Source organism: Magnolia sinica, chromosome 4 (genome assembly GCF_029962835.1).
Source record: "Magnolia sinica isolate HGM2019 chromosome 4, MsV1, whole genome shotgun sequence".
Lineage (NCBI taxonomy): Eukaryota > Viridiplantae > Streptophyta > Magnoliopsida > Magnoliales > Magnoliaceae > Magnolia > Magnolia sinica.
The window spans coordinates 99572393-99588394 of NC_080576.1; the positions used below are offsets into that span (position 1 = coordinate 99572393).

General features: G+C 40.9%; 1 protein-coding gene and 1 long non-coding RNA gene across 2 annotated transcripts in view; both read right to left on the reverse strand.

The window, feature by feature from the left end:
- Positions 1 to 16002, reverse strand: part of LOC131243492 (structural maintenance of chromosomes protein 3) — a 61014-nt gene that overhangs the window by 12899 nt on the left and 32113 nt on the right. Inside the window, exons 20-27 of the mRNA XM_058242883.1 lie at positions 9386 to 9546; positions 9068 to 9259; positions 8788 to 8971; positions 8629 to 8699; positions 8328 to 8479; positions 5237 to 5405; positions 4995 to 5141; positions 15 to 110 (exon numbers count right to left, since the gene is read on the reverse strand). Of these exons, the coding sequence (XP_058098866.1) occupies positions 15 to 110; positions 4995 to 5141; positions 5237 to 5405; positions 8328 to 8479; positions 8629 to 8699; positions 8788 to 8971; positions 9068 to 9259; positions 9386 to 9546 (1172 nt within the window). The remainder of the gene's footprint in view (positions 1 to 14; positions 111 to 4994; positions 5142 to 5236; positions 5406 to 8327; positions 8480 to 8628; positions 8700 to 8787; positions 8972 to 9067; positions 9260 to 9385; positions 9547 to 16002) is intronic.
- Positions 10176 to 14328, reverse strand: LOC131243493 (uncharacterized). Its single transcript, XR_009170097.1, has 2 exons — positions 11390 to 14328; positions 10176 to 11333 (listed from the first exon to the last, which is right to left on the reverse strand). It is a non-coding gene; the product is annotated as an uncharacterized LOC131243493 (long non-coding RNA).

Here is a 16002-nt window from a genome sequence, read left to right on the forward strand (position 1 = left end):
CCATGAGCACATACCTTCACTTTTACACCTATGTATTTTTCAACCCTTCCCTCAGGATCTGCATCACGAGGCCCATCCTCGTCATAATCATCATCACCAACTTCACCATCCTTGGGAAAAGAAAAGACAAGAAATCAATCGCATAAATATGATCAGTCATTGCAAAATATGAGAGACTCGACTATGAAGCAGATCATGATTATACAGATAGCACTGAGATCCTCCATCAACCAACTTGCATCAGAAACTAAACTTCACTTAGATGCGGCTATAACAGAAAACAAAATGAAGATTCACCCATAAATCCGATGATAGCCTTGCGGGAACACCAGAGGAAAATAAAGTTGAATATAGTTTTCCCTTAATCTGGATGGGATACGCATAATACAGCAGCTAAATGCAACACTAGCACCTAACCAATGCAGCCAATAAACCAACAATCTGAATGTTTACATAGAATTAATAATAAAGCAGAGAGTACGCATAGGAAGCGACATGTGCAGGAAATTAACACAATCTATATAGACATACACAAAAAATATATAGGATGCAACATGCACAGGAAATTACCACAATATTATATAGAACATAAGCAGGAAATTGCCACATTCTATATAGACAGACAACGAATATACATAGGAAGCAACATCTATATAGATGCATGCATGCATGCACACGCAGAGAGAAGAATCACCATATTTCACTTGTATCTATCAGATAGCACTCCATAATAGATAGGGAGATGAATTGAACCAATCATTTTAACTATTCTGCATCCATAGTCCAGCACTTATCTGAAAGTTTATTAACACGGGTCATGTTAGAGATGGCACCAAAAATAACGAGACTGTTAGACATTTTTTTTTGCTTTGTATGGATGATGTGACCAATGTTTGAAATATCGGTATCGCGTAACGTATCGCATCCTTGGGATATAAATATGTATTGTTTATCGCAATCGCACTTTTTGGAAAACATGGAAAAACATTGGGAAAATGGTGGAATTTTTCAATGAAATTTCAGGGATTATTAAAAAAGACCTTAATACACACTTTTAAATCATAACATCTCAAAAAAGAAGTTGACATTATAGGTTTCCTTTGTATTGGGTCCTAAGCTATGCGTTGTCTGATTGAACTAATACAACTATATTCAAATTGAATGCATAACATTTAGAGTGCATGTGATGATCATTTCATCAAACAAACCTAAATACTTCAAAATTTGTCTTAATTGACAGCTTGTTGAAGGGAAATTTTGAAAAAAAAAAATATGAATTTTTAATTAAAAAATGATTTTTATTTTCTGAAAATTGACAAGGACTCGACAAATCAGTAGATCAGCCCTCATACAAGCTTGATTTCATGTTTGGAACGCAACATTGCAAGCAATTTGTAAGAAATTACGAAAATTTCGAATTTCCCCCAATTTTTGCAAAATTAGGCCACCAACACTCAAATTTCAAAATTAGAGTGTATGCGATGATCATTTCATCAAATACTCCTAAAATACTTCAAAATTAGTCTCAATTGACAGCTAGTTGAAGGATTTTTTTGAAAAAAACATGGAGAACATGAAGAACCAATGGCTATCGAAATCAAAGCTCCAACTTCATGATTTTTCATGTCAAACATGAAGAATCAATGGATTTGTAACCATTTGACACTGATTTAACATAATTTCAACAAAAAAGGGGATCGAAATTGAAAATGCTCACTAGATCAAACATGTGGGATATATCGGCACTACTTGTGCATTTCGTATCGCACGGCTGGGATACAAGATATATCGTGGAATATATTGGCCGATATTGTCGATATTTAAAACATTGGATATGATTGCTAATATTACTATGAAGGAAGCTAATCTCACAAGAAAATGTGAGAAAATGTGCACATTCGCACCTTGATTGATTCACAAAGTCAAAGGGATCCATGTATCCAAGTATGGTGTCCTTTACTACTCAGGTTGACTGCCTATGTAACCAATCACAAACTTTTTTCCTACACATGCATGAGAAATCAGCAGGGCTTTACTATGTCAGCCCAAGTGCAATTCTCGCCATTTTCTTCTATATGGTACTTCTGTCATTCTTTACATTATTCTACATGGTCAATTTGAAATTCTTGTTGAAGAAATTAACAGAGTTCTTCTCCAAGCCCATTTATCTATCCAGAAATGTGTTGACTTCTCTTTTTTAGCTTGATACGTGGAGTCAAGCAGATCACTAGATATTTGGATAGCACTTTATTTTTATTTTTACGATTTAGAATGTACTATCGATATAAAAAGTTCATGTTCCTACTTGTAGAAAGACATGGCTTGTTGGAAATCACAATGGTCCCTGGAGCCTTGTCTTGGCTTGCACATGATACTAGTAGCAAAGACTCGTATAGATGTAACTTACCAATCAAATAATGGCAAATTCTTTCTACCATCTAAAGAACATCTAGCAATACCTTAATTTTGCTAAAGCTAATCTAGCAGCTTCAATCTATATCCATTTATTCAAGCAATAATAGAACCAATGCACTTCTACGGATCTAGGTAATTGAAATAAATAAACAGAGGAGACCACAATTTATACTAATTGCGGTTTAACATTTATAAGACATTGGGTGAGGCCTCTGGCATACCATTATTAGCTCCTCCATGAAATTGGGAGAGGACAATCTCCAAAGACGTGAAAGGTCATGAATGGATTTTCCACATTCACCTAGTCCCAATCCAACACAATCCTAACCATTGGGCTCATAGCCACATGTGGGACCAGTCAATAGAAGATCCTAGGCATGGTATTTCTAGGTGGGACCCATCACCGGCCAATTCTCACTTTCTAACCATTTGTATTTGCATGAGGGGCCAATCCTTAGATGATCTTAACCATGTGGGGCCCATCACTAGTCGGTCTCTACCACGTGGGTCTCATAGTTAATATTAACCATTTTTTTGGGAGATTAATCTTAACCATATGGGTCTTATAGTTATTTAATCCTAACCAAGTTTATTTCCATGTTGGGCTCATCGTTTGATGATCCCAACCATGTGGGACCCATCACTAGTCAACCTGAACCATTTGTATTTCCATGTGGGATCCACCACTAGTCAATCTGATCCATGCGTATTTCCATGTGGGATCCACCGCTAGTCAATCTGAACCATGTGTATTTCCATGTGGGATCTACCACTAGTTGATCTGAACCACGTTTATTTCCATGTGGGATCCACCACTAATCAATCTGAACCACATGTATTTCCAAGTGGGATCCACCATTAGAAGATCATAACCACATGTGGTACATCATCAATCAATTGTAACCAAGTGTGTTTTCATGTAGGGCTGATCGTTAGGTCATAACCATGTAGGGCCCATGTTTAGATGATTGTAACCATACAGGGCCCATCATCAGTCAATACTAACCATGTATATTTCTATGTCGGGTCCACTATTAGATGATCCAAGCCATGTGAAGCCCATCACTATTAGTACTTGGATCGTGGACCTTGGGCTGGTATACCCACATTGTATCGTGTCCAATGGAAAAAATTTCTGCTAAACAAGAGAATTGGAAATTAAGATCATTTTTCATGACAAAATTGATGAATTTGCATTGGAAATTTGGAATAAGGTACAAAGAATTTGCATCATTACTCCAATACTCGTATAAGCAAACCAGGCAAACCAGCAAAATGGTCGAGGGATAGAGGTTTGGTTGCTCTGTTCTAAAATCCGATTGTTGTGACAGTTTATCTTTTGTCGGGCATAGTGACGGTTATGGGAGGGATAGGAAGAAGTTATGGAGGGCTTTCTTTACTAGCTGGTCTTCGGTCCATTTTGGGAGAAAGAAATAATCACTGCTTTAGGGACAAGAGCGGATTGATTTCACTATTATTGAGGCAGGCTAAGGCCTATGTAAAAGAATGGGCTTCTAATTTGAATATCCATGTAGATTGCTTTTCTTAATTGTTCAGGGCTTCTTTTGTAGCGTTTGCGCTTTTTGCGCTTCTAATAAAATTACATTGCCTTTCAAAAAAAAAAAAAAAAAGTCCAAGCCTTATTCCAGCTAATTTGGGTCGGCTGCATGAATCCTTTTTCCGCCATACCACTATCTTTTTGATTGAATTTTTATGTTCTAAAATTCAATAATAATATTAATAAATCTTAAGTAAAGATAATGAGGGTTACCAATTGGAGTGAGCCACTTAAAGAAGAAAGCTCTACCTCATCAATAATGCATGTCTTGGTATGAGAAAATCAAAGAACCAAGACAAGTTCTTCATTACATGTTCCCATTCAAGAGGAATGTGTGACTACGTCCATGAATAATATATGATGAGGCTGCAAATTACAATCATTTAGGTTGCTTGCATGCAATAGCCAGTTTTGTCAAAGCCGAAAATTGCACCTATCAAGAGTGACAGAGTCTCTACTTGTGGACAATCAGAAGGCAAGCTCCTCCAGGTTATCAAGCTATCAAAGGGAGAGTGAGCACATCTTTCAATTGGTAAGGCAGTAATATCTGCTGGTTCCAAAAAATGAATAATTTTTTTAACCAGGAATAAAAACTTAATCAATAGCTATTCTATTGTATGAATTGGATTCTTCGGTTATAATTAAATGAAAAGCAAACCTAAGTACACCATAACTCTATTGTTGTAAATTGTGATTGACTTCTTTAATATAATAGAAGGTTGTAACATTCTTTAGCCCTTTCAAACATTCACATGGATCAGCACTTAGGATAGTTCTAGATCTACAAACAATAAGAAAAGGAGTAAGGACTTCCAACTCTGAAGCTGCTAACCATATGCAGATGTTAAATTCTACTTGAGTATGAAAATTTCTATAACAACAATAATTTAGAGATTGCTGTGACAGAATATGAAAATTATAAATAAATTTTTTAAAAATAAATAAATAAATAAATCAAATGTTACAGGAAATAAGATGTCATTGTAGTATTAAAAAATGAGCAAAGGAAATTAAACCAAACCTTTTTCTTCATCATAACCAAGAAACCATGGCCGCCTTGAACAAGCTCAGAGAATGCTTCTCGGAAATGCCTAGCTACACCTTTAAATGTCCGTTCAATCGATTCATCCTTCCTTTGATCCAAGACTGAAATTAGCTCTCTAATTTTCTGTGACAGTACAAAGACATTAAAAGTGGGCTCAGCAGACCGAGAAGGCAAAGATTCAAGGGAAGCAAGTGCTGGGGCCTACAGGGAGGCAGTACCTCATCACCTGCATCCAGTTCAGCTTGCCTCTTCTGTAGCTCTTCTCGCTGCTCTGTGAAATTAACATATTGGTCAAGTGCTTTCTTGTTGACATGGCTGAACTGCTTTAGTTGCTCATTGCACTTGTGAAGCGTCTTCTGCAGCTCTTTGATGCTCTTCCTCTTATACCTATCAATAAGAGTTTCAAAGAATACAAATGATGGATAAATTGATGCTCAAAGAAAACAATGCAGTTCTGAAGAAAATGATCAAAGTATTTTTTGCTGAGATATTACAACTAAACTCAGCACAGGGTGAATAATGAAAGAACTGTATGAATTCGACCAAGTGATGCATATTGCATACCAAGTGTCACTACATAAACAGCCGCAAATATCCTGAGAGTTGTTCAGGCTTTCATAAATAGTTGCACAAATCCTATTGAGTTGTTCAGGCTTTCTTGGGTTGACTATTGCATTTTCTTCTTACCTTTTTTTACACGTAATGAGCCTGTGCTGCACATCCAGCTTGGACATTTTACTACCTCTTGAGTTTCTAATTGTGAGTCAGAAACAACTTTACTGTTCATGTGTACATTTTGAAGTGTTTTATGTATTATTTATGATCTAATGCACTAGCCCAGTGAGGAGACGAATGAAATTTTACTTTTTCTTGTTCTAGAGTTTCCTAGTGAGATCAAGTAAAGCTTTGGGGATGTCTAAAATACATAGGCAGTGCCTAGTCCATCCGGACAGAGGGTCAGCAGCATCCCCTTTGAGGCCCTGCTTCAAAACAATCATGGAATGAAAAAAAGAAATGTGGGACGTCTGAATGGTGCACTCATGGTTACAACCACCTAGAAATCAAGATCGTTATTCAATCTTTCTTTTGACCTCTCTTGAACCATTTTTTTTTAGAAACTTGGTACCACAGAACCAACTGTATTAATTTATAATCTGATGCACTGCCCAGACGACAAGACAAATGCAAGTTTACATTTTTCTTGCTCTAGAGCATCTCCTGTTTGAATTGCTTGAAACCAAAACGTGGATATGGAAAACTAAACATCACATCAGAGGAAAGGAAAACATGTGGAAGGGAATCTGAATCAACCTGTTTGTTTCATTACAGGTGATTTCCATGGAATTGTTAAAAGGTCAACACTCAATAGGCGAGAGCTGTCTCTCATAACCATGGAAATCTCCAGTAAGGGGTTTTTTCGTGAAATGGGAATCGCCATTTTTCAGGGACAACCATGGAAATGCAAATTGATATCCTCAACTAATTCTCAACATAGGAAAATGTCAAGTCTGAGGAAATTGACTTCATTTCCACAGTTGGAAACAGGATTCCACCAATTCAAACAGTGAGACCAAGTCAAACTTTAGGGATGTCCAAAATACATAAGCAGGGCCTAATCCATCCGAACTGAGGGTTGGCACGTCCCTTCAAAAGCCTGCTTTTTCTTAGTATGGAATGGGAAGAAAAAAAAATCCCGAGGAACTTCATGTTTTCTAGGTTAACACCTCCATGAAATCAAGATCTTTATTCCCAATCTTTCAACTTCTTGACTCGTTTTTCCAGAAACCCAGAACTGCAGAACCTAGGATACCCAGGTAAGGAGACAGGTAAAGAGTCCGCAGCCAAGGACAAGGAAATGTATCTAATACGATCAAACATTTCCTGCGCTTCCAGTACCAGCATCTAAATTTCATCGTGTCCAACATGATATCATTCAGCATATGCAAGCATCTAGATATCATAGCATAGAAGTGCTTTATGTAACATAGAGATCAGTGGTTAATAAATTCCAAGGGCATTGAATTACTCATTAATATTCAGAATGGGTTGTTAGTTATGCGGTAGTTAAGGACTTGAGCATAACATATGTTGTCTTTGAAAACAACACCATTCAAGTGGTAATCCTTCTTTTTTATTTAATGCAGGGGCATTTTCACACCGGGCTCGAGTGGGGTGGCATGTGGAATGCAGGAGCACACTCAGGGCGGGCGGCCCGCGGAACCCATGGATTTGGGGCCCATAAAGAGGGTTCGTCCGAAGACCTAACTTATGGATTTGGGGCCTGGGCTATGAGATAAAGGAATTAATTCACCATGCTCTATCAGTTCGAGCTTTTAGAACAAGTGGTTAATTGTCCTGCATCAAATTAGTATCAAAGCGGGAGGTCTCGTGTTCAAGACTCTTCAACGAGGGTGATTAATGCGGGGGCATTTTCACACCGGGGTCGAGTGGGGTGGCATGTGGGATGCAAGGGCACACTCGGGGTGGGCGGCCTGCGGAACCCATGGATTTGGGGCCAGTGTGAAGCGGGTGGCTCGTGTGAGGCGGAACCCATGGATTTGGGGCCCACGAGGAAGGTTCGGCCAAGGACCTAACCCCATGGATTTAGGGTCTGTGCTATGAGATAAAGGAATTAATTCACCATGCTCTATCAGTTCGAGCTTTTAGAGCAAGTGGTTAATTGTCCTGCATCATTATTCCTTTTGCTTTTGCTCTGCTTTGCAATCTGCAGCTGGACTAAGAATATGCTAGCTCTTGATTCAAAAAACAAAAAGAGTGACCCGTACACAGAGTAATGTGAATCACCACACTAGTGTTTGATAACCCTACAAAAGCATCAGCCAAAAGGATTTTCTTCCATGAAACTTATTATACGACTTCAGTACAGACACTGAAAAGAATTCATAAAAATGAAAATCAGCCACTGTCAACAATACACGATGTTACTGTTTGACAACCCTACAGATGCATCAGCCAAAAGGCTTTTCTTTCGCAGAACTTTTTGCATGACTTCAGCACAGAAACTGAAAAGAATTAATAAAAATGAACTCACATACTATCAACAGTAATTTCAGATCTCTAAACTCTAAAGACAAAGCATATGTAATACATACAATAAGTAAGAAATCAATGGAGAACTAGCCATCATGAAAAATTAATCAAAATGTCATACAGATTATAGATATTCAAAACTAAGCTAAAGATAGTGGTACTGCATAGCTTAAGATGCAATGAAAAATGGCAACCAAACATAAAACAGAAGAACCATGCTAGTGTAAATCATTATGAAAGCCAGGTAAAAGGCAGTACATGTCAAAAGCGTCAGATGGCAATGAACCCAAATCCCTGATTTTCTTCATAAAATCTTCTTGCCTCTGAAGAAGAATGGTCCTTTTATTTACTAACTGTTCCAATTCTTTGGCTTCATCCTGAAGTGTACGCTCATAGTTGTCTTCTAGGGCCTGCCCGATACACAAGAAATTACTATCTTTAAGAATTAATACCAATAAATCGTGTTAGCACCTTCATCAGGCATCAAACCTAACATTTCATTTATTTCATACAGCACAACAGAGCTCATTACAAAATAAACAAGAAATCACGTTAGTACCTTCAATTCATCTTTGGCATTTTTAATCCCCCTTGTTTTCTTTGTGAGACTGTCTATCTTTTCCACAACCCCTGTACACAAACACAGTGAATCAGAAAGAGTAACATGTGAAAGGACATGATGATGACGAGAAATTCAGGACATGCAACAAGCTCTCACCTTTGAGCTGCTGTGTTGCCTCATTAACAGATGCTTTAGCTTCCTTTAATTCCTGCCTTTTCTGTTCTAATTCTGCAGATGATGTTGTGTCATCTCCAGAGTCAATTATGGATAGCAACTCTTGTTCTTGCCTTACAAGGTTTGTAGCCAGATTAGTCTCTAGCTCGCCTTTTCTAGTTTCAGTCTACAAATAAAAGATAATTATGCAAATGACATAATTCTGTTCCAGAGAAATCCATAAGAACGTAACAGATATGCAACATGTGTTCAACCAGCACACCTCTATGCGGTTTGTTTTGCATTCAATAAGCTTCTCTTTCAGCTTTGTAATTTCAGGATTCAAACGTGAAAGAAGTTTTTTTTCCTCTGGTGTTAAGTGATCAATAAGGTCTGTTCCCATCTCAGCCTTCTTCATAGTAATGCCAGCTTTGAGCTGATCAATTTGACCACGGGCATTTGTAAGCAATTTTTCCTACAGATAAAAATTAGGGGGAAAAAATCAAACAAGAGAAACAGTTAGTCATAACCACATGCAGGCTTGCAATAATGAGAATAGCTAATAAACATGAATAAACAAAGTATAAGAAGTTTCCAGTACCTTCTTTTCACGAGCTTTGAAAATGGACGCCTTCTGCTTATTAGCATTCGTAATATCCTGTTTAAGTTGTTCCAACTCTGACTTATCGTGACTCCTCTTGGCATCCATTTTCTGTTGTTCACTAACCAATCTAGTAATTTTCTGGTCTATCTGTGGGGAAAGTTAATGGGAACAAAGACAAAAGTATAGAATTCAATGAAATTTTTGAGTTTGCAAGCATATCTGCCTTTTATAATTTTGCCTGAGGGGTAACGAAATTTTATTTGGAAGCTCGCAAGAAGCGAGAATAGAATACAGCTCCAAAAACACAAAAAAGCAAGTAAAAGAGGGGGGGCAGCCGAAGCTGCCTTTACATAAATAGCCCATTCTGACACGAGGTGAACAATTTACTGAATAATTCCGTCCGCCCCGACGTTAACATTTCGGAAACACCGACCATTCCTAGCTCCCTAGATAACCCATAGAACAGCCATGACTAGGGGTGTACATCAAGTCGAGCTGGCCTTAGCTCAACTCGGCTCGGCCACTAGCTGACCTCAGCTCGAACTTGGCTCGGCTCGGTCCTCATGCCTGACTGGCCAGCTCGGCTCGATTCACTCAGCAGCTCGGGCCAGTTCGAGCCAAGATCGAGCAAAGTTTGCCATTGCAGCATTTTCACAAACACCTGGACTGCACCTTCAAAATCTCACTGTATTTGAGACAGCAGCAATGGTTTTATAGGTATTTTATCAAACACCTTCTAAGCAACATAAAAATCAAGAAAAAAAGGGTGTTGGTTTCATATACATACCTTCCTTGCCAACAGCCACACTTCTTTGAGTCATTTCATCAAACACTTGGTGAGCAACATCAATATCAAAGTAACCAAGTCACCGAACTAGTTCGATCCGAGTTGAGTCCAGCTAGGGCCAGCTCGAACTCATTTTCGAGCTCAAAAAATCAGCTCGACTCGGCTCAAACTCAGCTTCGAACCGAGTCGAATCGAGCTTTTTCGAGTCGAGTCGAGAAAGCTAATCGTGCTAGCTCGGTTCGTGTACACCTCTAGCCATGACTATCAAATGGCATATAGCTTTTCGAGACGTGTCGCCTCCGCCTCCATGCTAGGTCCAAAGCAACTCTTCTACAGTTTTTGGCATAATCCAATCAATGTGAAACCTCGAAAGGAAATAATCCCAAATCCTCAAGATGAAAGGGCATTGGATGAAGAGGTAATCAATTGACTCCTTGTTGTACATACACAATGAACATATACTAGGAAAAGCGCTCCTCTGGATGTTATCCACAGTGAGAATTCTTTTCCAGCCTACCGTCTAGACAAAAGCCACAACCCGAGGGGGGGGGGGGGGAGGGGGAGGGGGCTGCTCCGTAGAACCAATGGTGGAAAGGATGAGTCGGATCCAAATTACGAGGCAACATGGAGGAAATTTTTTAAAAGGGATCTAACTGAAAACCTCCTGGATCTATTTCCTATCCAAATGATTATGTCTTCTTCAATCACATCCGGTTTCTCCGATTGAAGAACACCAAGCAATGTGAGAAACTCGTCAAATTCAATCCTCGAGATTTTTGCGGCAAGGGGGAGCCCACACAACCTTCTCCCCATCCCACAAGAATCATTCCACCACACGAACAAATATATCGGGAGAGAGCCTAACAACCCTTGGGAACAAGTCTTGAAGCGGCTGAGAACCGCACCACACATCCACGCAAAACCGTATACGAGATCCTCTTCCTACCATGAAGGAGATGCGCCTACTCACAACACAAGATGTTGCATGGACGCGATCGCTTTCCAAGCACCTCAAGCTCTATATAAAGAGGAGGTTTTTTGTAAACCAGACACCCTCCTGCAATCCGTACTTAGTAGCAATCAAATTTCTCCAGAATATGTCTTCTTCTGTACTAAATCTCCAAATACATTTCCCAAGGAGAGCCATGTTCATAGAAGCTAAGGGGTTTATGCCAGATCTCCCATCTTCGAAAGGCTTGCAAACCTCATCCCACCTTAGAAGATGAAACTTTCTCCCATCATTAGATCCGTTCCATAGGAAATCCCTTCTTTACTTCTCGAGCATGTCCAAAATCGATTTCGAACATTTGAATAAAGACACGAAGTACACAGGCATGTTGGAGAAAATTGCCTTACTTAGGGTTAGACGACCGCCAAAAGAGAGATATATACACTTCCAAGAAGCAAGCTTACGCTCTATCCTTTTGATGACCTTGTCCAAAGATGCATGGTCGGCTTCCCCATACACAAAGGCAGGCTGAGGTATATCAATGAGAAGGAGCCAGATTGGCACCCAAAAGTGATAGCAAGACTAGAGAGGGACCTCATTATCTACGCGCACTCCCAACATCCCAAATTTCCCCATATTTACCTTCAGCTCTGAAGCCGCTTCGAAACGCACGATAATCATTCTCAAGTTTACTCGACTCAACATTTGCATTTCAAAAAAGGAGTGTATCATCTGCATATTGTAGATGACTAATAGAGGTATGAAGACCCGCAATCCGAAAGTCGCGGATTAACCCATTCTTCTCTCCTTTTTGAAGCATCACGCTGAAGGCCTCAGCTACAACCACAAACAAATAAAGAGAAAGCGGATCTCCGTCTTAGGCCACGAGAAGCTTTGAAATATCCTTTAGGCGAGTCGTTTAGCAATATGGAAAATGAAGCAGAATGCAAGCATGACCTGATCCACCCCCTCCAGTTACTATCGCATCCCAACCTGCCGAGCATGTAATCCAAGAACTCCCAATCAACATGATCATATGGCTTCTCAATGTCGAGCTTACAGACAACTCCACTTTTTCTCTCTATGTCTAGAATCAATGCATTCGTGGGCCACAAGAATATTATCCAAAATTTGCCTGCCCCATAACGAAGGCCCCCCTAGTTTTCCAAGATAACTTTAGAAATGAGCTCCTTGAATCTGAGGGCTAGAATCTTAGCCAGAATTTTATAGCGGCCTCTGATTAGACTGATCAGCCTAAAGTCTTTAAGATGTCCAGCCCCCTCTGTCTTGGTTATAAGAGAATTAAAAGATGCCACCAGCTCCAACGAAAGGCAACCACGATCTGAAAACTCCACTACAAATTCCATAACATACTTCCCCACAATACTCCAGCCCCGTGATGGCCCAATATAAGTCATTTTTCAGTAACAGCCATTACGGCCCCTAATGCATAATGGTTCCTATCGTTACCATTACATAATAGTCATTGCAGTCATTACGTGACCTTTTGTAATACCTTGTTGTCATCCTAAACGATAACCATCCCACTTGAGGCCCCATTTGAGTCAGAAGCTACCCAATCAAAAGACATACCTGCCCAAATAGACACTACCAGTCCTTTATCCCACACTTGCATTTTTGGTCTCTTAGAAAGTGACCAACTGTGCCTTCTAAGCCCTATAAAATTGTTTCGCCTTGCCTCTCTTAGAAGGGAAGCCCAATCCTCATACATTCCATGACATCAGCTTCATTAGTTAAACTTCTTTCTTCCCTAATCCCCTAACCCTTTCCTCACCCACTACTAATGGAAAAGTTAGCAAAAGCAGTTTGCCCTCTTTGGATCCCCCTAATATGTCATAGTTCACGGATGACACAAGTTTGAGGAGTTTTCTCTTACCCGATTGTTGCTCTGTGCCTGATCTTCTCCCTAGTTTTCTTTTCAACACTCTCCAAGGGATTTAAAAATCACAAATATATCTTCATTGCTACCTTCAATAGTTACCCTACTACGCTCCGAACTCGCTAGATATAGTCTCTGAACAATCAAGGTCTTCTTCAGTAACACTGCTCCCTCTAAAAATTTGGCCCTCCTTATTTCCTACCTTAGCCACTACTAACTCCTTATTATGGTATGTTAGCCCCTTAAGTCTCGGATCTTCAATTGATAGAGGAGAGATGAGCAGTGGCTCTTCCCATGGGTCTAAGCATTGGGAGATATCCTCGAAGCCCAAGAAATTTGTCCCCGATTCTAAGTGCAATCTGAATAGATGTCAACGCCTACCAGTTGTGCATTTGGTCCACCGCTATCAACGGCTATGAATTAGAATTAGGCAAGATACGTTGTCGAATCAGGATCCCTTCACAAAGCACAACGATTTTCTCCTATCCACATGCCGCTACCCTAAATAGAAGTCAAAATAGGATGAGTAGGGAGGCTATGCATAACCGAAGGAGACCGGATAAGAGGGAATAGCAACGAAAAAACAACTAAGACGATGAGGACTTGATAAACTACCCAAGAACGTTGATCGAACCTTGGCCTTGGACGAGCTCCCACACTATCCTAAAACTCATGTATTTTTTTTCAAAGGACAAACCTACTCTAGCAAAGGCAAGAGACTCGGGGCTCAGCGCTTTATCTAAGCCTTGGCGGGTAAGTTCACTTATCACACACGAGTCAACATTATCTACCACACGCATAACTAAAGGCACGGCCAACTATCTTCTATTGTCTATTACATGCATCCTCGCGCCCAGCAATCCATCCTCTCTACCACTCGAGGCCATCAACGTGTCCTGGTCATGGAACGGTAGACCACACGACATAGGACCATGTGTACCTTCTTCCATCAACCTTAATGCACTTGTCCTTCCCCTAAGAACTCCTTTGCTCTTCCAGAATGGCACACCCTCCACCTAAATCTAAAAGGATTCCAGGCTCTTTGAGATCTATATCTCAAGACTATCTGGAAGTGACACCCAACCATTTCTGTAAACCTAGGTTGTATCCTCCAACAAAAATTATTTGCCTATAGCTGGAACCTCTCTCACACAAGATCCTCCACCTTGAGCACCTCTTCCTTCCATAGCACCCTCCACCCAAATCCAAAAGGTTTATGGGCTATTTTAGATCTGAATCTCAAAGACAATCCGGAAGTGACACCCAATCATTTTTGCGAATCTTCATGCGAGCCTAGGTTGTATCCTCCCTGATGTAAGACAATTAACCACTTTCTCTAAAAGCTTGAACTGTTAAAGTATGGCGAATTAATCTCTTTATCTCATTGCCCAGGCCCCACGTCTCATGGGTTAGGCCCTCGGTCGAACCCCCCTCATGGGCCCCAAATCACATGGGTACCGCTTCACACGAGCCACCCGAGCCACACGGGTGGGGGCCGCATCTCACGAGCCACCTACCTCACACAGGCCGCCCACCCCGAGTGTGCCCCTGCATCCCACAGGCCACCCCACTCGAGCCCGGTGTGAAAATGCCCCCGCATTAATCACCCCCGGTGAGGAGTCTCGAACACGAGACCTCCCGCTCTGATACCAATTTGATGTAGGACAATTAACCACTTGCTCTAAAAGCTCGAACTGTTAGAGTATGGCGAATTTATCCCTTTATCTCATTGCCCAGGCCCCACGTCTCATGGGTTAGGCCCTCGGTCGAACCCCCCTCGTGGGCCCCAAATCACATGGGTACCGCCTCACACGAGCCACCCGAGTCACACGGGTGGGGCCCGCATCTCACGAGCCACCTGCCTCACACAGACTGCCCACCCCGAGTGTGCCCCTGCATCTCACAGGCCACCCCACTCGAGCCCGATGTGAAAATGCCCCCGCATTACTTCCCCAACAAAAATTATTTGTCTATAAGTGGAACCTCTCTCGCACAAGATCCCTCCACCTTGCTTTCATAGTTTGATCAAGATGTCATAAGCAAATCCACTCCTCTTTAAGCCGCATTTGAGACCAGTCACACCACCTGTGAAGAGATTTGATCGATCCAGTAACAAAGACTTCTCCAGCAGCCATGACTCTATCCAAACTTATGTAATCTACAACCTTAATCCAAAAACTCGCAATTATCGAATTCGCTTAGCTAGATCTCTCCTTCCAGATAACCCCATCTCTCCTTAAGCCAACTATCCACCTCTGACGGAGATACAGTGCCGCTTTGCGCTTTGCAAACCAAGGTCTAATAAAACTCTGCCTAAGCTTCCTATAACGACAACGAAGGAATGACCAGCTTTTGTTTGCCTTCCGATGGTATCAACCTACCACCGGGATAGCCTCCACCCTTTTTGCTCCCTTTACTAACGTTTGAGAGTTCCTATCAACTAGAAACCCCTTCCCTAGGTTAATCCCTCGCTTAACCGCCTCCTTGTAGGATTTTCCTACTATCACCATTAATGCATTTTTTACCCACTTATAAACTAGCCTTGGATCTGAGGGCTTATTTCCCACGGGGGGTCCTTCCCTCTATGCCTGGGGCCATACCCTGCCAAATCGACAAACAATCTCTTCCCTGATAACCATCTCCTATCTAAATCAGTAATGGCTCTCTTTCCCTCTTCCTAAAGCTTGAATTGGACGAAAGAAAAGCCCCGGATTTCCAACTTTCCTTTTTGGCAAGGGATCACGACCACCATAAGCTTCCCCATTTTACCATAATGACAGCAAAATTCCATTTCCGACCAACTCCTCCAAGAAATGGCTGATGAACATGGTGAAGCCCCTCTCCCCCTCAACAACCGCAGCTTTTGGACCGGATCTCCCTTTCTTCGCCACTATTCTCCACCCCTATTTTGAGGCGCCAATCAATGGATTCTCCTTTGCTTATTTTCCTTTAACATTTCTAAGCTTCCATCCTTTTCT